Source organism: Urocitellus parryii, chromosome 13 (assembly GCF_045843805.1).
Source record: "Urocitellus parryii isolate mUroPar1 chromosome 13, mUroPar1.hap1, whole genome shotgun sequence".
Lineage (NCBI taxonomy): Eukaryota > Metazoa > Chordata > Mammalia > Rodentia > Sciuridae > Urocitellus > Urocitellus parryii.
This window is the reverse complement of record NC_135543.1, coordinates 44277098-44295071: the sequence shown is the minus strand read 5'-3', so window position 1 is coordinate 44295071 and position 17974 is coordinate 44277098. Positions and strand designations below refer to the sequence as shown.

Sequence of the window (17974 nt, the reverse complement as noted above, 5' to 3'; positions counted from 1 at the left end):
AGCTACATTTCCAGTCCTCCTCTGTAATTTTTTTCAAGATATTTTTCTGAATTTTATCTTGTCATTATAAAGCTTATAGTATCTTGGAATATATTTCACATTTATTATATTATTATTTTCCTCTTACCTCTGTGTGTGTGTGTGTGCACATGCGCTATTATAGCTCTACCTATTACATTCAGATATATTACAAACCCAACAATATCTTGTTATATTTATCTCATGTAATTTTATGTCTTTAAAAGATGCTGAGAGAAGAGAGCAAGGATCTATTTTAACATTTGCTATATTACCGTCTTAATCTTTTCTGGTTTTCTTCATTTGTTCCTGTGAAAACAAGCTACCATCTGAAGTCATGTCCTTTGCACAGTATGGTTTTGATATACTGTACTCCTGGTTCAGGTGATCCTCCTGCCTTAGCCTCCACACAGATGAGACTACAGGCAACACCTGTGCTCCTCGCTTCTAGTGATAGCCTTTATTTGAGATATCATCATACTTTCCTTCTCCAAGTATGGCTTTAGTCCTTTGAACATATTTATAATGATTACTGTGAAATCTTTATACATTAAGTCTGACATCTAGTCCCTCCCACAGGTGGTTTCTGAAACTACCCTGAAAGGATTGGGGTTAGAGTCATGGGTGCCCAAGTATTTCTCATTATGCTATCCCTGAAGTAGAGCCTTCTTTTATGGGCCAAAGAACGGAGCCGGGAGCCACACACTTGTGTGGCTTAAACTTTATCTTCTTCACTGTGTAGTTGGGGATGGGAAATGTTGGGGTCTGCTCCTCCCAGGAAGGTCCCATGGCCTTTGACTGGGAGCTTAGGCAAGAGGGAGGCTTGTGTTCTTGACTAAACTGACACAGTGTGGAGTTTCTGTGCTAAGAATGGGAATGGGTTTGGATCATAATTTAGATGCCACAGATTCTTAATATTCTTGGTGAATTTTTGATAGATCTTCTTTAATAATTGTGTAGTCACTTTCTGTATGCTTTAGGGAAATTTCCAAAGTTTATAAATGGTTGTTTTAAAATAGTTTTCAACAGTTACACTTGTTTCTTTTTTGTGTGTGTGTGAGTGTGTGTGTGTGTGTGTGTGTGTGCTCGCGCAAGTTAGGGGGTGGTACCGGGGATTGAATTTAGGGGCACTCGACCACCTAGCCATATCCCCAGCCCTATTTTGTATTTTATTTAGAGATAGGATCTCATTGGTTGCTTAGTGCCTTGCAGTTGCTAAGGCTGGCTTTGAATTGGTGATCCTCCTGCCTCTTCCTCCGGAGCCTGGGATTGCAGGCGTGTGCCTTCACACCTGGCCCTACACTTGGAAGTAGAACTGCAGCTTTGAATGTTTTGTTTGAGTCTCTATTAACATGGACAAGAATTTGACATATACATGGAGTATAACTTCCCATTCTTGTGGTTGAACATGATGTGGAATCACACTGGTCCTGTATTCATGTATTGTGGGAGGCCATCCTCCCACGTGATTTGAGTTACCTCCCTGGCTGGGTAAGAGGCGCTTAGACACAGCAGTGTTAAAGCCATCCCACACCCTTTCCCAGGTCCCAGGGCTTGTCCGTGCAGAGGCGTGCCTGTCCACTGACCTGAAGATCCAATCAGCGGCCCTTACCTTGGGATGCTGCCTCCCTTAACCTTCATTGGATGGGATTTTCCCTTGAATTTTTTGTTCCCCAATAAAAGCTCACTCCCTGGCATGCTCTCCCTCTCTTGCTAGTCTCTTCTGTAAACCTTGCCACCGCATTAGGTGGCTGGAGGCGGGAGCTAGGAGAAGCCTTCTTGGAGCTGGGGTTAAAGGTAAATGAGAGTCTGTCTCTTTAATTTAAAACTCACTAGCAATTTCTTATGCATCGAACCTTCTTTTATGAAGCTCGCGCTGGTAGCGTGGCAGAATATATGAACATAAGAAAGTTATATCCAGTTCATTCTACTGTCTTTCCTATTCCCATCCCTTCTCTGTTTCCTTCATTCCCCTTTGTCTAATCCAGTGAACTTCTGTTCCTTCCCCCTTATTGTGTATTAGCATCCACATATCAGAGAGAACATTTGACCTTTGTTTTTCTTTGGGGTGGGGGTGTTTGGCTTATTTCACTTAGCATGATAATCTCCAGATCTAGCAAACACCATAACTTCATTCTTTATGGCTGAGTAATATTATATTGTGTATTTATACTGCATTTTCTTTTATATATATATATATATATATATATTATTGTTCAAAACATTACAATGCTCTTGACATATCATATTTCATACATTTGATTCAAGTGGGTTATGAACTCCCATTTTTACCACATGTACAGATTGCAGATTCCCATTGGTTATACACCCATGTTTATACATACTGCCATACTAGTGTCTGTTGTATTTTGCTGCCTTTCCTATCCCCTACTATCCCCCTTCCCTCCCCTCCTCTCCCTTCTTCTCTCTCTACCCCATCTACTGTAATTCATTTCTCTCGTTTTTTTCCCCCTTCCCCCTCACCTCCTCTTATATGTAATTTGTATACCAAAGCAGGTCTCCTTCCATTTCCATGCAATTCCCCTTCTCTCTCCCTTTCCCTCCCACCTCTCGTCTCTGTTTAATGGTAATCTTCTTCTCATGTTCTTCCTCCCTGCTCTGTTTTGAGTTGCCCTCCTTATATCAAAGAAGACATTTGGCATTTGTTTTTTAGGGATTGGCTAGCTTCACTTAACATAATCTGCTCTAATGACATCCATTTCCCTGAAAATGCCATGATTTTGTTATTTTTTAGTGCTGAGTAATATTCCATTGTGTATAAATGCCACATTTTTTTTTAATCCCCATTCATCTATTGAAGGGCATCTAGGTTGGTTCCACAGTCTAGCTATTGTGAATTGTGCTGCTATGAACATCGATGTAGCTGTATGCTCTTTTTAGGTCTTTGGGGAATAGTCTGAGAAGGGGAATAGCTAGGTCGAATGGTGGTTCCATTCCCAGCTTTCCAAGGAATCTCCATACTGCTTTCCAGATTGGCTGCACCAATTTGCAGTCCCACCAGCAATGTATAAGTCTACCCTTTTCCCCACATCCTCGCCAGCACTTGTTATTGTTTGACTTTATAACGGCTGCCATTCTTACTGGAGTGAGATGGTATCTTAGAGTGGTTTTAATTTTCATTTCTCTGACTGCTAGAGACGGTGAGCATTTTTTCGTGTATTTGTTGATTAATTGTATGTCCTTCTCTGAGAATTGTCTGTTCAGGTCCTTGGCCCGTTTGTTAAAATTTTTTGTTTTAATTAGTTACACATGAAGTACAATGACCTTGACATATCATACATTTGAATCAGATGGGATATAATTTCTCATTTTTCTGAGTGTACAGGTTGCAGAATCATATTGGTTATGCAGTCATATATATACACACAGTAATAATAATGTCTATTTCATTCTACTATCCTTCCTATCCCCCGATCCCCTCCCCTCCCCTCCCATCCCATCACTTCTCTCTACCTAATCTAAGGTAACACTGTTCTTTTTTTTTTCTCACATCTGCATACATGTATTTTGTATAACGATGAGGGTCCCCTTCCACCATCTATACTACATTTTCTGCATCCATTTGAAAGGCACCTAGGCTGGTTCCATAGCTTAGCTATTGTGAATTGAGCTGCAATAAACATTGATGTGGTTACATCACTATAGTATGCTGATTTTAAGTCATTTGGGTACTACTCAGTATTGTACTGAGTAGTGGGATAACTGGGTCAAATGGTGGTTTCATTCAGGTTTTCTGAGGAATCTACATACTGTTTTCCAGAGTGGTTATATCAATTTGCAGCCCTACTGGTAATGTATGCCAATATTTATTGTTACTTGTATTATAGACAAGAATTTCTTTAGGTTAGAAATAATGGATTATAGGATGTACAAATGAAAATCAATTTGGCAGTCATATAAAGTTGATCAAAGTAATTGTACTAAATTATGGTACCACCAAATAAGATTGATCGTGTTCCTGTTGATATGTATCGCTAGCACTTAGTATTGTTGGACTAATGAAATTTTGCCTATCTAAATAGATAAAAAGTGATATCTCACCAGGATCTTAATTAACTTTCCCTATTGTTGGCATTTGTTTGTGCATTTTGAATACTTGTCCCTTAGTATATTTTATTTTGTGTTGTTGTCGTCTTTTTTTATGGGTAGCAGGAATTGAACCTAGAGGTGCTTAGCTACTGAGCCATGTCTATAGCCCTTATTTTGAGACAGGGTCTCATTAAGTTGTTTAGGGCTCTCTAAGTTGCTGAGGCTGCTTTGAACTCATGATCCTCCTGCCTTAGCCTCCTGAGCTGTGGGGAGTACGGATCTGCACCTCTGCACCCAGTATTCCATTTTGTGTCTTATCTTTTTTTTTTTTTTTTTTTGTGGAACTGGGATTAAAAGCAAGGGAGATCTACTGCTGAGCTACATCCTCAGCTCTTTTTAATTATTAAATTTTGAGACAGGGTCTCACTAAATTGAGGAGACTGACCTGGGATTTGGGATCCTTCTGCCTCAGCCACTCAAATTTTTCTGGGATTACAGGTGTGTGTCACTATGTCCATTTGTGTCTTATTTTTTTTTCCAATTTTACGAATTGGAATTTCTTTTAATATAATTAAATGTGTTAGGCTTTACTTATTTAAGAAGTCTTTCCCTATCTCAAATTCAAAAGATAATTTTCCACATTGTCTAAGAGTTAAATTGTTTATTTTTACCTTTATATTCCTTAATGTGCTAGGGTTTTAGTGAATGTGTGTGAAATAGGTGTCCAATTTCATCTTTCCCATAAGACAACTAATTGGCCATATATTGAATAGTCACTTCTGTTCTCAAGAGTGTACAGTCTCCTGGGAAAATTTGATTCAGGTTGAGCCTCTGATATAAAATCTGAACTTTGAGTCTCATATTGGTGTTCAAAATGTTTTGGATTTTGGAGCATATTGGATTTTTAGATTTTCAGGAAAGAGATGTTTAGCTGGTTAAGTCTATGCAAATATTCCAAAATCTAAAAAAGTTAGAAAATCTGAAGTACTTCTGGTCCTGAGCATTTTGGGTAAGGGACACTCAACCTGTATGACATATCCTGATACACCTATTTTGGGGTTTTCTATTCTGTTTCTTTAGTCAGCTTTGTGGTCTTGTGCTGTTATCATACCATCTTATTTACTATAGCTTTATAGTTTTGATATCAAAGAAAAGTATTTTGTCTTCTTCAGGAGTATCTTTGTCAAATGTTTAGATTTTAAATGTTTTAAATAACTTGAATGAAAACATTTTACCATTTTTTGTTGGATAATTAGTGGATGTGGAATTTATTATATACCAAGTACTTATTCAGAGCTTTTTATAGTGTTGAAATGGGAGAAGACAATATGTGATGGTTATGTTTTATTTTATTTTTTAACTGAGGTCTTTTTTTTTTTTTAACTATAGGAACAGTTTTGATCAAAAGTAACAGTGGTCAGTTGATGTTGGTATCTCCTCAGCAAGCCATTACAAGAGCTGAGACCACAAGTAACATAACTGCAAGGCCAGCAGCACCAACAAATGCTCAAACAGTCAAAATCTGTACAATGCCGGTAATACATCTTTTTTAAAAATTTATTTAGTTGTAGATGGACCCAATACCTTTATTTTTTATTTATTTATTTTTATGTGATACTGAGGATTAAACCCAGTGCCTCACACATACTACGCAAGCACTGTACCACTGAGCCACAACCCCTGCCCCTCCCCTGTAATATATCTTAAACTTCCTTATTTCCCACCTGTTATCTTTGCCAGTAAACATAATTTGAAATAATTCTGCTCAACTTTTTAAATTAAACACCTTTCTTTCTTTCTTTTTTTTTTTTTTTAAATATTTATTTATTTATTTGTTATTGGCAGACACAACATCTTTGTTTGTATGTGGTGCTGGAGGATCGAACCCGGGCCGCACGCATGCCAGGCGAGCGTGCTACCGCTTGAGCCACATCCCCAGCCCCAAACACCTTTCTTTCGATATGCTAATTTAACCAAGATTTTTTGGGTTTTGTCATTTGATAACTGTTAAAATAATGAACATTTAATCTTCATACTCAAAAGATTTTATAGTCCTCAAAGGATATGTTCAAAGGGCATTTTGCATCTTGAAAGAAAATAAACATCTGCTTCAGTTTTAATTCGTGGTGAAATAGTATATAAATGAATATTTTTAGTATTCATTTTTATTCATACCTTACAGAAATTGTTGTTAAAATATAGAAGTCTGCTACCATATTTCATTAGTTTTGCATTATTAGGAAATGATTTATTTTAAGTACTTGATAATTTTTCTATATAACTGAAGCCTATCTGGTGTGACAGAATCTTTTTTGGGGGGATGTACTATGGATTGAACCATACTCTGTACTTTACTGCTGAGCTACATTCCCAGCCCTTTTTTATTTATTACTTTTGAGACACGGTCTCACTAAGTTCATTAGGGCCTGGCTGAGTTACTGAGACTGACCTTGAACTTTCCATCCTCCTGCCTCAGCCCCCTGAGTTTCTGGGATTACAGGCATGTGCTACCATGCCTGGCTGATCAGTAAGGTTACAGTATAGAATGTGTATAAAACCATAAGGTTATAAATCCAGTTATAACAAATTTGCTATGGTAAAGTATTCTAATGTTCTTCATAATTTGATTGATTTTAAATTACTTATACTGATGGCTTTGTGTTATCTTGTTCCTCACTCCCAAGAATTCTAGCTCACAATTAATCAAGAAAGTGGCTGTGACACCTGTTAAAAAGTTGGCTCAGATAGGAACTACTGTGGCAACCACTGGTTCGAACCCTTCCTCAGTACAAGTAAGTTGTGATTTATGTGTGGTCATGTCATTCTCTCATCTTTATTATTTCACTAGTTCCTGTCATATGTGTAAGTTGTTGATTCTGTGACATCAAAGAGGGCAATTCATTAATAAAGCTGACACTTATCAAACTGGGACTGTTAGAGGTATAGGAAACAACAAAATGTATTTTTTGGATACATTTTTACTAAATGTATTAATACAAATTCACCTAATAGCCTTATATCATAGTCTCTAGAAGCAGGTGCTTAGAGAATTTGGTGTTTGAGATATTTATTAGGGATCAATACTTGTGAAGGGGAAGGAGAGTGAGTATAAACTAGTTGTAGACCCGGGGAAGCCTGAGTCAACCTGGTGGAGAACTTTGGAGCTAATGCTACTTATCAGTATTGTTCCACTGTGGGCCAACATGGTTGGCTGGGCCTTACTTCCTGCTCTGGGATTAGTCATTGGATTTGGATTCACTGAACATTGTACTTTTGAACAAGGTGATTCTCTGTATCAGAGGGAAACCTAATGGACCTGTCAGGTGGAAGCTGTCCAGTTGCATTTCCCCAGCAGCTAGAACAATACCAGTCAGTGTCTCCTTGTGATGATTCATCCTAGTCTACTTGTTACCTCATTTGGATGTATTTCCAAGTGGAGAACTAGACAGGTATACACCTCAGAGACCAATGGTTCTGGGATTCTACTGGGTTTCTTCCTTGGGGAAACAAAGAAGATAGGTTAATGGGATGAACTATAGTCCCACTGCTTCAGCGGGTCTTAGGCTGCAGATGATAGTAATAATCTCTCTCTCCCTCTATTTTAGATTATCCTCACTCTTAACTACCAACTATGCTGGTCTTGGTAGTTACCTGGTAGCATGGACAGATTCTCATCCTTGAGGAGTCTGTGTGGATTCATCCCAATATTTGTCTTTGTTTCTGTTTGAGTTTATTTTTTGCTGCTATAACAGAATGCCACGGACTGATTAATTTATAATGAACAAAAGTTTGACACAGTTTTGGAGTTTGGGAAGTCTAAGCATGATGTCAGCATCTGGGAAGGGCCTAGTCCCATGGCAGAAGGGATCTGGTGGCACGAGAGCATGGGTGGAGAGGAGAAAGGAAGGAAAATAAGGGAAGAGGTAAAGGATGGGAGCCAAAATTATACTTTTTTTTTTCTTAAGTTGGAATAAATTTTAATATTTAAATACAAAGTGAGTCCCCCCCCCCTTAACACATAGGTCTAATAGCCAAAATGTACAGAGGAAATGAGCCCCTGCCTTGTTCTTCATAATCCACATTGTCCCCATTTTGTGGCTGAAGTTGCCATCAGCCTCCCCTTTCTCCAGTATACATTGAAAATCTTGGTTCTTTACACTACAGATGTAATGCACTTTGTCATTTTTATATTATGTGCATGTCCCTCCCCAACAAATCTCTCTATTCTTTTTTAAAAAATATTTATTTTTTAGATGTAGATGGACACAATACCTTTATTTTATTTATTTATTTTTATGTGGTGCTGAGGATTGAACCCAGGGCCTCGCATGTGCCAGATGAGCGCTCTACCTCTGAGCCACAACCCCAGCCCCTCCATTTCTTTCTTTCTTTCTTTTTTTTTTTTTAAATTTTAGTAGTAGGTGTACACAAAAACCTTTAGTTTATTTTTATGTGGTGCTGAGGATCAAACCCAGAGCCTCATGTGCTAGCCGAGCACTTTACTACTGAGCCACAATCCCAGCCCCCAAATCTCCATTGTTTATAAGGGGAAAAAAGTCATTAATGGTCAGGAATCCTTCCCTCCCATTACAGGGCATGAGTTTCTACCCTATAGTGGGGTAGTGAGGAGATCTTCTAGTTTGGAGCAATTTACTGGAAAGGGTAGGGTAGCCAGGGCTGGAATAACCATCTGCACAGTTGTTTTCTGGTATCAGAATGAGGACAAGAAAAAATAGGACAGCATGCAAATTGGGAGTCTCTTCATGAGACCATTAGGTTAGAATCCTTCCTACCAGGTTTAGATCAGTGTGCCAAAGTTAAAAAAAGAAACAAAAACCTTACTAAGTAATCAGCAGTCCAAACATAATTGAATTTTACATTTCTTTCAAAGACAGGTCAACTATAGCAGTAATAATCTGCTCTTTCCAGGAAAGGAAGGTATAGCTCCTCCCCTTCCTACTGACAGCCTTGTGTTCAGCCCTAAGTGTATCTGCTGCTGCCGCCATTGCTGCTCTTGCTCCATTTGCAATGTCTCAGTCTTGAATACAACAGGAAGAACCAGGATCATAAAGAAAGTGGTCCCAGTCTGCAAGGCTTCCCTGGAAAACCTGTACATTTTTTTTGAGACTCAAAGAGGGAAAGATCAAAAGTGGCTTTCACTGTGGACCATATCCTCTTAGGGAACATCTCTATCAGATCCCAGAGTCTCTCTGACAAGGTCTCCTCAGTCTTCTGCCTTACCTTTAGGGAGTAATTCATTAGTGAACTGGGGATCCATCAGTAGTTGCAGCACAAACATCCTTTTATCAGGAGCTTTCTCCCTAGATAGACATTGTTAAAAATGTTCCACTATAGTAAATATAACACACAAAATAATTTGAAATCTTTAGTGTTCTTTTTTTTTTTTTTAGGGTACTGGGGATTGAACCCAGAGTTACTTAACCACTGAGCCATATCCTCAGCCCTTTTTATTTTTTTATTTTGAGATGGGGCCTCTCTAAGTTGCTGAGGTTGGCTTTGAACTCTAGATCCTCCTGCCTCAGCCTTCTGAGGCGCTACAGTTATATGCACCCATCCTTTAATGTTCAGTTGTATGTTATATTAAAGATGAAGATATAATTGGCTAGTTGTCAGATTAGAATGTCAATGTGCAAATAATTTGATTTAAAATTAGAATTTCTAATTCAATATGAACAACCTCAGACAGGTACAAAAAATGACCCTCCTTGAAATGTAATTTGGCCCGCTAAATTTGAATATAGTTCATTTTACTAGCTCTATGTGTAACTGATTTTCACACAGATTCTTTTCACAAAAATTCTATTCACATATTTTATTTTTTTCTCTTTTGTACCCAAGATATGCCTAATCAGGGTAATCCAGTCTTGCAAAGAATAGAAATATCCTTGGCTGGTAGAATATTGAGTCTAAGGTAGAATTATGATTGAGTTTAAGAACAGCTGTCCAATACTGTGATGAGAAGACCTGGATTTTATACGTCATTGTGTCCCTTAATACATGAGATTGGCATGGAAGGTACATGTATCCTTTAAGGTACAGGTAGTAGCTATATTAGAAAGGACCATTAAGGACAGATTTGTGCTGGAATGTGCTAGTCAGCTTTACATTATTGTAACAAATTACTGTGATAAAACAAATTAAAAAGAAGAAAGATTTATTTTGACTCACAGTTTTGGGGGTTTCAGTCCATGACTGATTGTGCAGTATATCATGGCAAGAACATGAGTGGAGGCCCGTTCACCTAATGGCAAGGAAGCAAAAAAGAGGAAGAAGGAGCTGTGCCTCAGTATTCCCTTCAAGGGCACACTCCCAGTGGCTGGAAGTCCTCCCACTAGGTTCTACCTCTCAAAGATTCTACCATCTCCCTATAGCACCATGGGTTAGGGACCAAGTTTTTAACATGTGGGCCCTTTAGGAACTATAGCTTAGAGAAAGGATGAATTATTGACAAGGAAAGTAAAATGCCTTAAGTAAGTCTACTACTCACAAACAGTAGGATACTTTTCCTGAACTCACATTTCATTGGACCTTATTTTGCTTCATAAGGTAGAGGGACAGTAATTCCCGGAGATACCCTTCCCATCAGTCATCAAAAGCCATCACAATCAGTAGCTAGAATTCCAGATTACACTTTTGTATTTTTGTGATACTAGTGACAATTTCTTAAATATAGTATTACAGAGAGTTTGTGCCTTATTATAAGGTAGACTCTGAAGAAATAATCTTATTTACTGTCTATAAACCTAAATGTTAATTAGAAAATTTCTAGAAGAATATGCACAGTATTTGTCCCTGGAGTGCAGAATAAGATCAACATCATTTTGATGTTGCCTGTGAGGATTTCTCTGACGTTTAATTAAATTTTACTAATTTACTTGTAATTTTAATTTTCATCTCTTTTTACCATTACATCATTAGTTCTAGTCCTCATCATTGATCAGCACTTTTAAATTTCTTTCTCATTTTTTACCTTCAAAACATTCTTGTCTGATATATGTGCCGCTCTTTCCCAAATGGACAATTTTGGTGTACACTCAGATTGAGCTATCTTGACTATCATAGAAAGAAATTTTGTAGAGGATAACAGCAACCTGACCTTTTCTATATTGTATGCCTATAGAACACAAGCAATTTGATTAAAATGATGCAATATTTAGTTTTATGTGTGAATTATGAATTCTACTCTTTCCCCTCTGCCCCTCAAACTTTTCTTACAACATGTAACTTTTAGTGTTTGTTTTAAAAATAAAACTGTTGCTTTATTTCAATGTGTTCTTACCCAGCTCATGATTTCTTATATTAAAATTTTTGTCCTGAAGGTGGTGCTAGAGTCACACTTCATTCTGATATAGTGTAGAAAAAATAAATTCTTTTCAGTGTGAAAATAATATCACATTTTGTAATATTTTTATGTTTAATGTCTATATAAAAACAGCATATCTGAATATAAGATAATCAGTAGATCACTCTGCTTTATACTTAAGAAAAAGAAAATAGCAGGACAGGAAATTCTTTGTTTTCATATAAAGACTTGTTTTTTCATATACTTTGGAAGAAGCATTAATGATATTTTTAAGGGCTTGTATTGTACTTATTTTCCAGACAACCCTAGAAGAGTAAGTACCATTATTATCTTTTTTTTTCAAATAGTAATCAGGATTAGGAGAATAACTTGCCTATACTTAATATTGCAGTAGGTGGCAATGAAGAGTCAGAAGGTAGATGAGAATGTAACCCAGATCTGGTAGAATTAAGAGCTCTTATAATATCATTACATTGCCGTAGACTATTAGAGCATCACATAAAAGCAAAGATGTCAAGATTCATTTGTAAACTGATAAGGGTGAAATGAGATGCCCACTTAGGTATCATAGTAATGCATTTCTAAATACGTAAAATTTAATTTCAGTCTATGGCTGTGCCAACCAATGTTGTCACAGTTACTCCTGTAAAGCCGGCAAATACTGTATCTACCTTGAAGACTTCAAGTGTGGGATCATCATCTACCCCTTCAAATGAACCTAATCTGAAAGCAGAGAATTCAGCAGCTGCTCAGACTGATCTTTCTCCGGTGAGCTCTCACTTGCACCTTGCATTAATGTAGTTCCTTACCATTGTTCTTGATTCTTCTTTGCTAGCTAACAATTGTGATTATTTTTCCATATGTAGACAATGCTAGAAAACGTGAAGAAATGTAAGAACTTCCTGGCAATGTTAATAAAACTAGCATGCAGTGGATCACAGTCTCCAGAAATGGGGCAGAATGTGAAGAAGCTGGTAGAACAACTTTTGGTAAGTTAGTACTATAAAATCTTGCAAGGTTTATCATTGAAAATTGGAAATCTTTCTATTTATTTATCTATCTATATTTTAAAATATTTTCTTAGTTGTAGATGGACACAATACTTCTATTTATTTACTTATTTTTATGTGGTGCTGAGGATTGAACCTAGTGCTTCACACATGCGAGGCAAGCACTTTATGGACTGAGCCACAATCCCAGCCCTCTCTATATATTTTTAAAAATATTTTTTAGTTGTAGATGGACACAATACCTTTATTTTATTTTCATGTGGTACTGAGGATTAAACCTAGTGTCCTCCACATGCAAGGAGAGCACTCTACCAATGAGCTACAACCCCAGCCCTCTCTATATTTTTAATAATGTTATTTTAAAGGTATTTCTTGATAAACCTTTCTTTTTGCATCTTCTTCTTCTTATTTTTTTTAAGAAGCTGAGTCCATTGAGGCATTTTATTTGTATTTGTTTTATATCCCTAGAAAAAGTATCCCAGGATTTTCCCTACAGTGTGAAAAAAATTTTTTTTAAAACAAATTCTTTGGGCTGGGGATGTGGCTCAAGCGGTAGCGCGCTCGCCTGGCATGCGTGCGGCCTGGGTTTGATCCTCAGCACCACATACCAACAAAGATGTTGTGTCCGCCGAGAACTAAAATAAATAAATAAATAAATTCTTTCACTCTCTCCCCCCCTCTCCTCTCTCTTAAAAACAAAAAAACAAACAAACAAACAAAAACAAATTCTTTGTTTTTAAAATTTTTTTTGTGGTGATGAAGATCAAACCCAGTGCTTCATATGTACTAGGTAATCACTTTACCACTGAGCTACAGCCCCAGCCCCATGTGTGAAAAAGTTTTTGTGTTGATACTTTATAGTCCATGATGCCAGCTGAGGTTGTCAGTAGAATGAAACTACACTGACAAAATGGGAGCAGATTATTCTGCCATTTTTCTAGGTCTTTGAGCTGTACATCAGATCTGGGGCTGATCATTCCACACTGGTTTAACCTGCCTTTGGGGTTCACAACAATTTTCTGAGCTCTGTGATTATCAGTGATTTCAGATTCACCAGTGTAAGCATGCTTCATCATCACAGTTAGAAACTGGACAATAACTTTGGAGCATGGCCTAATTAGGACCTGGTGTTCATCTCTTTTTTGGTATTGTTGATGTTCTTGAGAGCATGGGCCTGTACATTCATGCACACTACCTGGTGGCAAGGAAAGATGGAGAAAGAGAATGGGAGGGGCTGGTTTTACTTCTTAAAAGTGCTGTAATGATGATAAAATTTAGACAAATCCCCAATTCTTCTTAAAAGTTTTTTGAGATGGGATCTAAGTTGCTTAGGGCCTCACTGTAATGCTGAGACTGGCTTTGAACTTGCAATCCTCCTGCCTCTGCCTCCTGAGCCCCGGGGATTACAGGCTTGGGACAACTCTGCCAGTTGCATTCCTTTTCTTAATATTGCTTTTTTTTTTTTGCATATATAAGATGCATATATAACATGATATTTTGATACATATTATTTTCTCTATACCAGCCTTGTTTCCCTTCTCTTAAAAAAAAAAAAAAAGGCCTTGGAGAGAAGGTTGACTCTTTGGTTTATTAGGGAAAAAAACCTTTTTTTATAACATAGAATGCTTCACTAACTTGCATGTCATCCTTGCGTGGGGACTATTGCTAATTTCTTTATCATTTCAGTTTTAATATATGTGCTACCAAAGCAACCATGGAAAATGTCACTAGAATTGCAGAGTGCCAGAAAGCCAGCTATCAATAAATGATGAAATTAATTTCTCAGACTTCCAAACACCAAGCTGTAGGACTTGTGGAAGTTAATTAACATTTTTAGGCCTTAGTTTCCTTGTAAGATGAGAAGAGTAAATGTGATAATTTCTGAGGTTTCTACAAGTGCCAAGTATCTTTTAGCCACCATATTATACATCTTTGATCTTTTATATCCTCTTTCAGTTAAAATACTCCATATAATATAGGATGGAGTAGAAATTATCATATATTTCATTTGTGCTTAAGACATATACTGGGAATATAATAGGTAAACATTATTTTGGGTTTCTTTTTTTAATATCTATTTTTTAGTTTCAGTTGGATACAATACCTTTATTTTATTTATTTTTATGTGGGGCTGAGGATTGAAACCAAGTCCTCGAACATGCTAGGTGAGCGCTACACTGCTGGGCCACAACCTCAGCCCCCTATTTTGGATTTCTAAACTGTTCATAATTTACAGTTTTCTATGATCAAATAATTAATATTTTTGTGTATTTATTATATAAATGTGGTCACTTTTTCCCAGTATATGTTTTTTTCAAATATTATCCAGGAAAACAAACATAGTTTATTCAGATGTCTTCTTTATGACTTTTAAAAATGCTTCCTATCAGGCATTAAAAATAGAGCATATTTAAAGTTAGTTTTTCAGTTGGGAAAGTATTTTAATTTTATATATTTAGAAATTTAAGTCATATGAACAATTTTATACTTTGAATGAATTTGAGTACATTTTGAAAAGTAAACATTGGGTTTTTGCTTTTTCCTTTTCAAAGTATTTTAGTTTTGAAAGTAAATATGACTTGTTCCTCAGAAATGAAATTTCCTAGATGGAGAGTTGTAATGAAAAAGAACATAGATCCCATAAAACATTTTAATGTTTCTAATGCAAAAGATTTGTGTGAATTTTGTGGACAGATAACAATAGTTAGGAATTAAGCAAATATTCTTTCTAACTTAAGATAAATAGTTCTCAAACATTTGGGCCTCAGGATAGCTGTATATTCTTTTTGGGGGGCATGCAGGTACTAGGGATTGAACTTAGACACTTTTTTGCTAGTAAGCCACATCCCTAACCCTTTTAATTTTTTTGAGACAGGGTCTCTGTGTTTTTTTTTTTTTTTTTTTGTGTGTGTGTGTGTGTGTGTGTGTGTGTGTGTTCTAGGGATTGAACCCAGGACTTTGTGCATGCAAGGCAAGCACGCTCAACTGAGCTATATCCCTAGCCCAAGAGACAGGGTCTCAATAAAATTTTTTATTTTTTTAATATAGTTGTAGATAGCATGCCTTTATTTATTTTATGTGATGCTGAGAATCAAACCTAGTGCCTCACACATGCTAGGCAAGTGCTGTGCCACTGAGCTACAGCCCCAGCCCTCAATAAGGTTTTTACAGCCTTACCAAGTTGCTGAGGCTGGCATTGAACTTGATATCCTCCTTTCTCAGCCTCCCAAGTTGCTGGGATTATAGGTATGTGTCACTGTACCTGGCAGGATGCCTGTATATTTTTAGAAACTGGGGACTCCTCAAGGGATTTTATTTTTTGTGGACCTGAAATTAAAACAGAAAGGTTTTAAAATAATAATAAACCCTTTATATATCCACATAAATAACATTTAAATAAAAGCTGTAGTTTTCAAAACAAAATTGAGAAAAATGACATTGCTTTGCATTTTGTAAATATTTTTAATGTCTGACTTAAATAATAGGAAGTTGGATTCTCAGGCCTGCTTCTACATTTACTTTACTTTGTGATGTGTTATTTTGTTGAGTATTAGGAGAATGACTGGTTTTTGTGTGGTTTTTGTAATAGTATGCATCGATCATTTGGAAAATGTTGACTAATTGAGTTATGTTATACAGATCTTCCAAATGTTTTCACATACTTTATACTTTATTTAAGATACCAAATATCATGTTCATTAATTTCCCAAATGATCTTGTCAAGAGTTTTTTTTTTTTTTTTAAGTTCTGGGAAGCTATCAGGCTAGGAGAAGTCATTATATATTTTCCAAATTTATGCCATGGGTGGTGGTGTATGCCTGTAATCCCAGTGGCTGGGGAGACTGAGGCAGGAGGAACATAGTTCAAAGCCAGCCTCTGCAACTTAGTGAGGCCCTAAGCAACTGAACAAGACCCTGTTTTTTAAAAAAATATAAAAAAAAGGGCTGGAGATGGGACTGGAGTTGTGGCTTAGTGGTAGAACACTTGCTTAGCATACATGAGGCAGTGGGTTTGATCCTCAGCACCACATAAAAATAAAATAAATATATTGTGTCCACCAAAAACTAAAAAACAAAAAAAAATTTTTTTTTTTTTTTTAAGGGGCTGGGGATATGGCTCAAGCGGTAGAGCGCTCGCCTGGCATGCGTGCGGCCTGGGTTTGATCCTCAGCACCACATACCAACAAAGATGTGTGTCCACCGAAAACTAAAAAAGAATAAATATTAAAATTCAAAAAAATATTTTTTTTTAAAAAAGGCTAGGGATTTGGCTCAGTGGGTAAATATCTCTGGGTTCAATCCCCAGTACTGAACAAACAAACAAATTATTATTTTGTCTTGGGAGCTTTAATTTTTATCATTAACAATAAATACTATCAATTGCTTTCCTCATAGAAATGGAGTTCATTTTATTTGTTTTTGAGAAAGTATTTTCTAAATATCCAAGTCTGAATAACCACAGTTGTTTCGTAATTCTTTCTAGCAAAAATGGAAAAAAAGCTGCTAATTTAGCTAGTAATTCAATCATAAACTATTTTTCTGTGAGCATCTTTCTTTGGCCTGCAGTAGAAGTCCTTTATGTGTGGCCTCCACTTTGTTATCTACAATATTAAAAAGATGTCTGTCTACTGAAGAGTTGAGATTTAATAATACTAATTTTTACTACATCAAGAATGTTTTAGCTGGGGGCGGTGGTACATGCCTGTAATCCCAGCGGCTCTGGGGGCTGAGATAGGAGGATTGGGAGTTCAAAGCCAGCCCCAGCAATTTAGCGAGGCGCTAAGCAATTCAGTGAGAACCCTGTCTCTAAATAAATAAAATACAAAATAAAAATAGGGCTGGGACTGTGGTTCAGTGGTTGAGTGCCCCTGAGTTCAATCTCTGGTACCTGCACCCCCCCACCACCACCAAAAAAAAGAGAATGTTTTAAAGTAAAACTAACATATAATTTTTTTCATAACTATAAATGCACAGCAGTGTAGAGTATGATGACAACTATTTCACTTTGCTACTGCTTCTTCCCATTAGTTTTACATGTTCTTGTTTTTACAGCTTTAGGGTATATTTCAACAGTGAAAAATGCAAAAAAGATTAGTATTAATGTAAAAATATTTTAAACTTTACAGATCCCTGAAGTGCTTAGAATATAAAATAATAAGTAAACATTCCTAAGTTCTTTGGGACAGCTATTATGGACTCAGTATTACTCTAAAAATATAATCTTTGCTTAAGATAATTAATAATTATAGAAACAAAACAAAAACTTCAAAGTCCTCCAGATAACTTCTTCTTTCTATCCTAAGAAACTCCTGTGTCTTTACTTCTTAATTGTTCTTGAAAGATGTAATAATGTAGCTCTTCTCTCACTTTTTTTTTTTTTTTACTGGAATGTCCTCCACCCCCACAAGAAGAAAAATCATTCCTTCAATGTATTCTCTTTCAATATACATTTCTATTATTTAGGTTTACTAATTTCTCTGGTGAATGAAAAAAATGCTCCCATGTAATGATGGACTTGTGAAAAGCTTCAAATCTTTGCCTTCTTTCTTTATTTAATTGTGCAGTGCTGAGGA

The 17974-nt window shown here is 36.6% G+C and overlaps 1 protein-coding gene and 2 pseudogenes across 1 annotated transcript in view; 1 reads left to right on the top strand and 2 right to left on the bottom strand.

The window, feature by feature from the left end:
• Taf4b (TATA-box binding protein associated factor 4b) overlaps positions 1-17974 on the top strand; it is a 130652-nt gene that overhangs the window by 9125 nt on the left and 103553 nt on the right. The window contains exons 2-5 of the mRNA XM_026388091.2: positions 5458-5603; positions 6753-6860; positions 11999-12160; positions 12259-12381. Of these exons, the coding sequence (XP_026243876.2) occupies positions 5458-5603; positions 6753-6860; positions 11999-12160; positions 12259-12381 (539 nt within the window). The remainder of the gene's footprint in view (positions 1-5457; positions 5604-6752; positions 6861-11998; positions 12161-12258; positions 12382-17974) is intronic.
• Positions 12867-17851, bottom strand: LOC113182227 (small ribosomal subunit protein uS8 pseudogene; annotated as a pseudogene).
• Positions 14014-14114, bottom strand: LOC113182258 (U6 spliceosomal RNA; annotated as a pseudogene).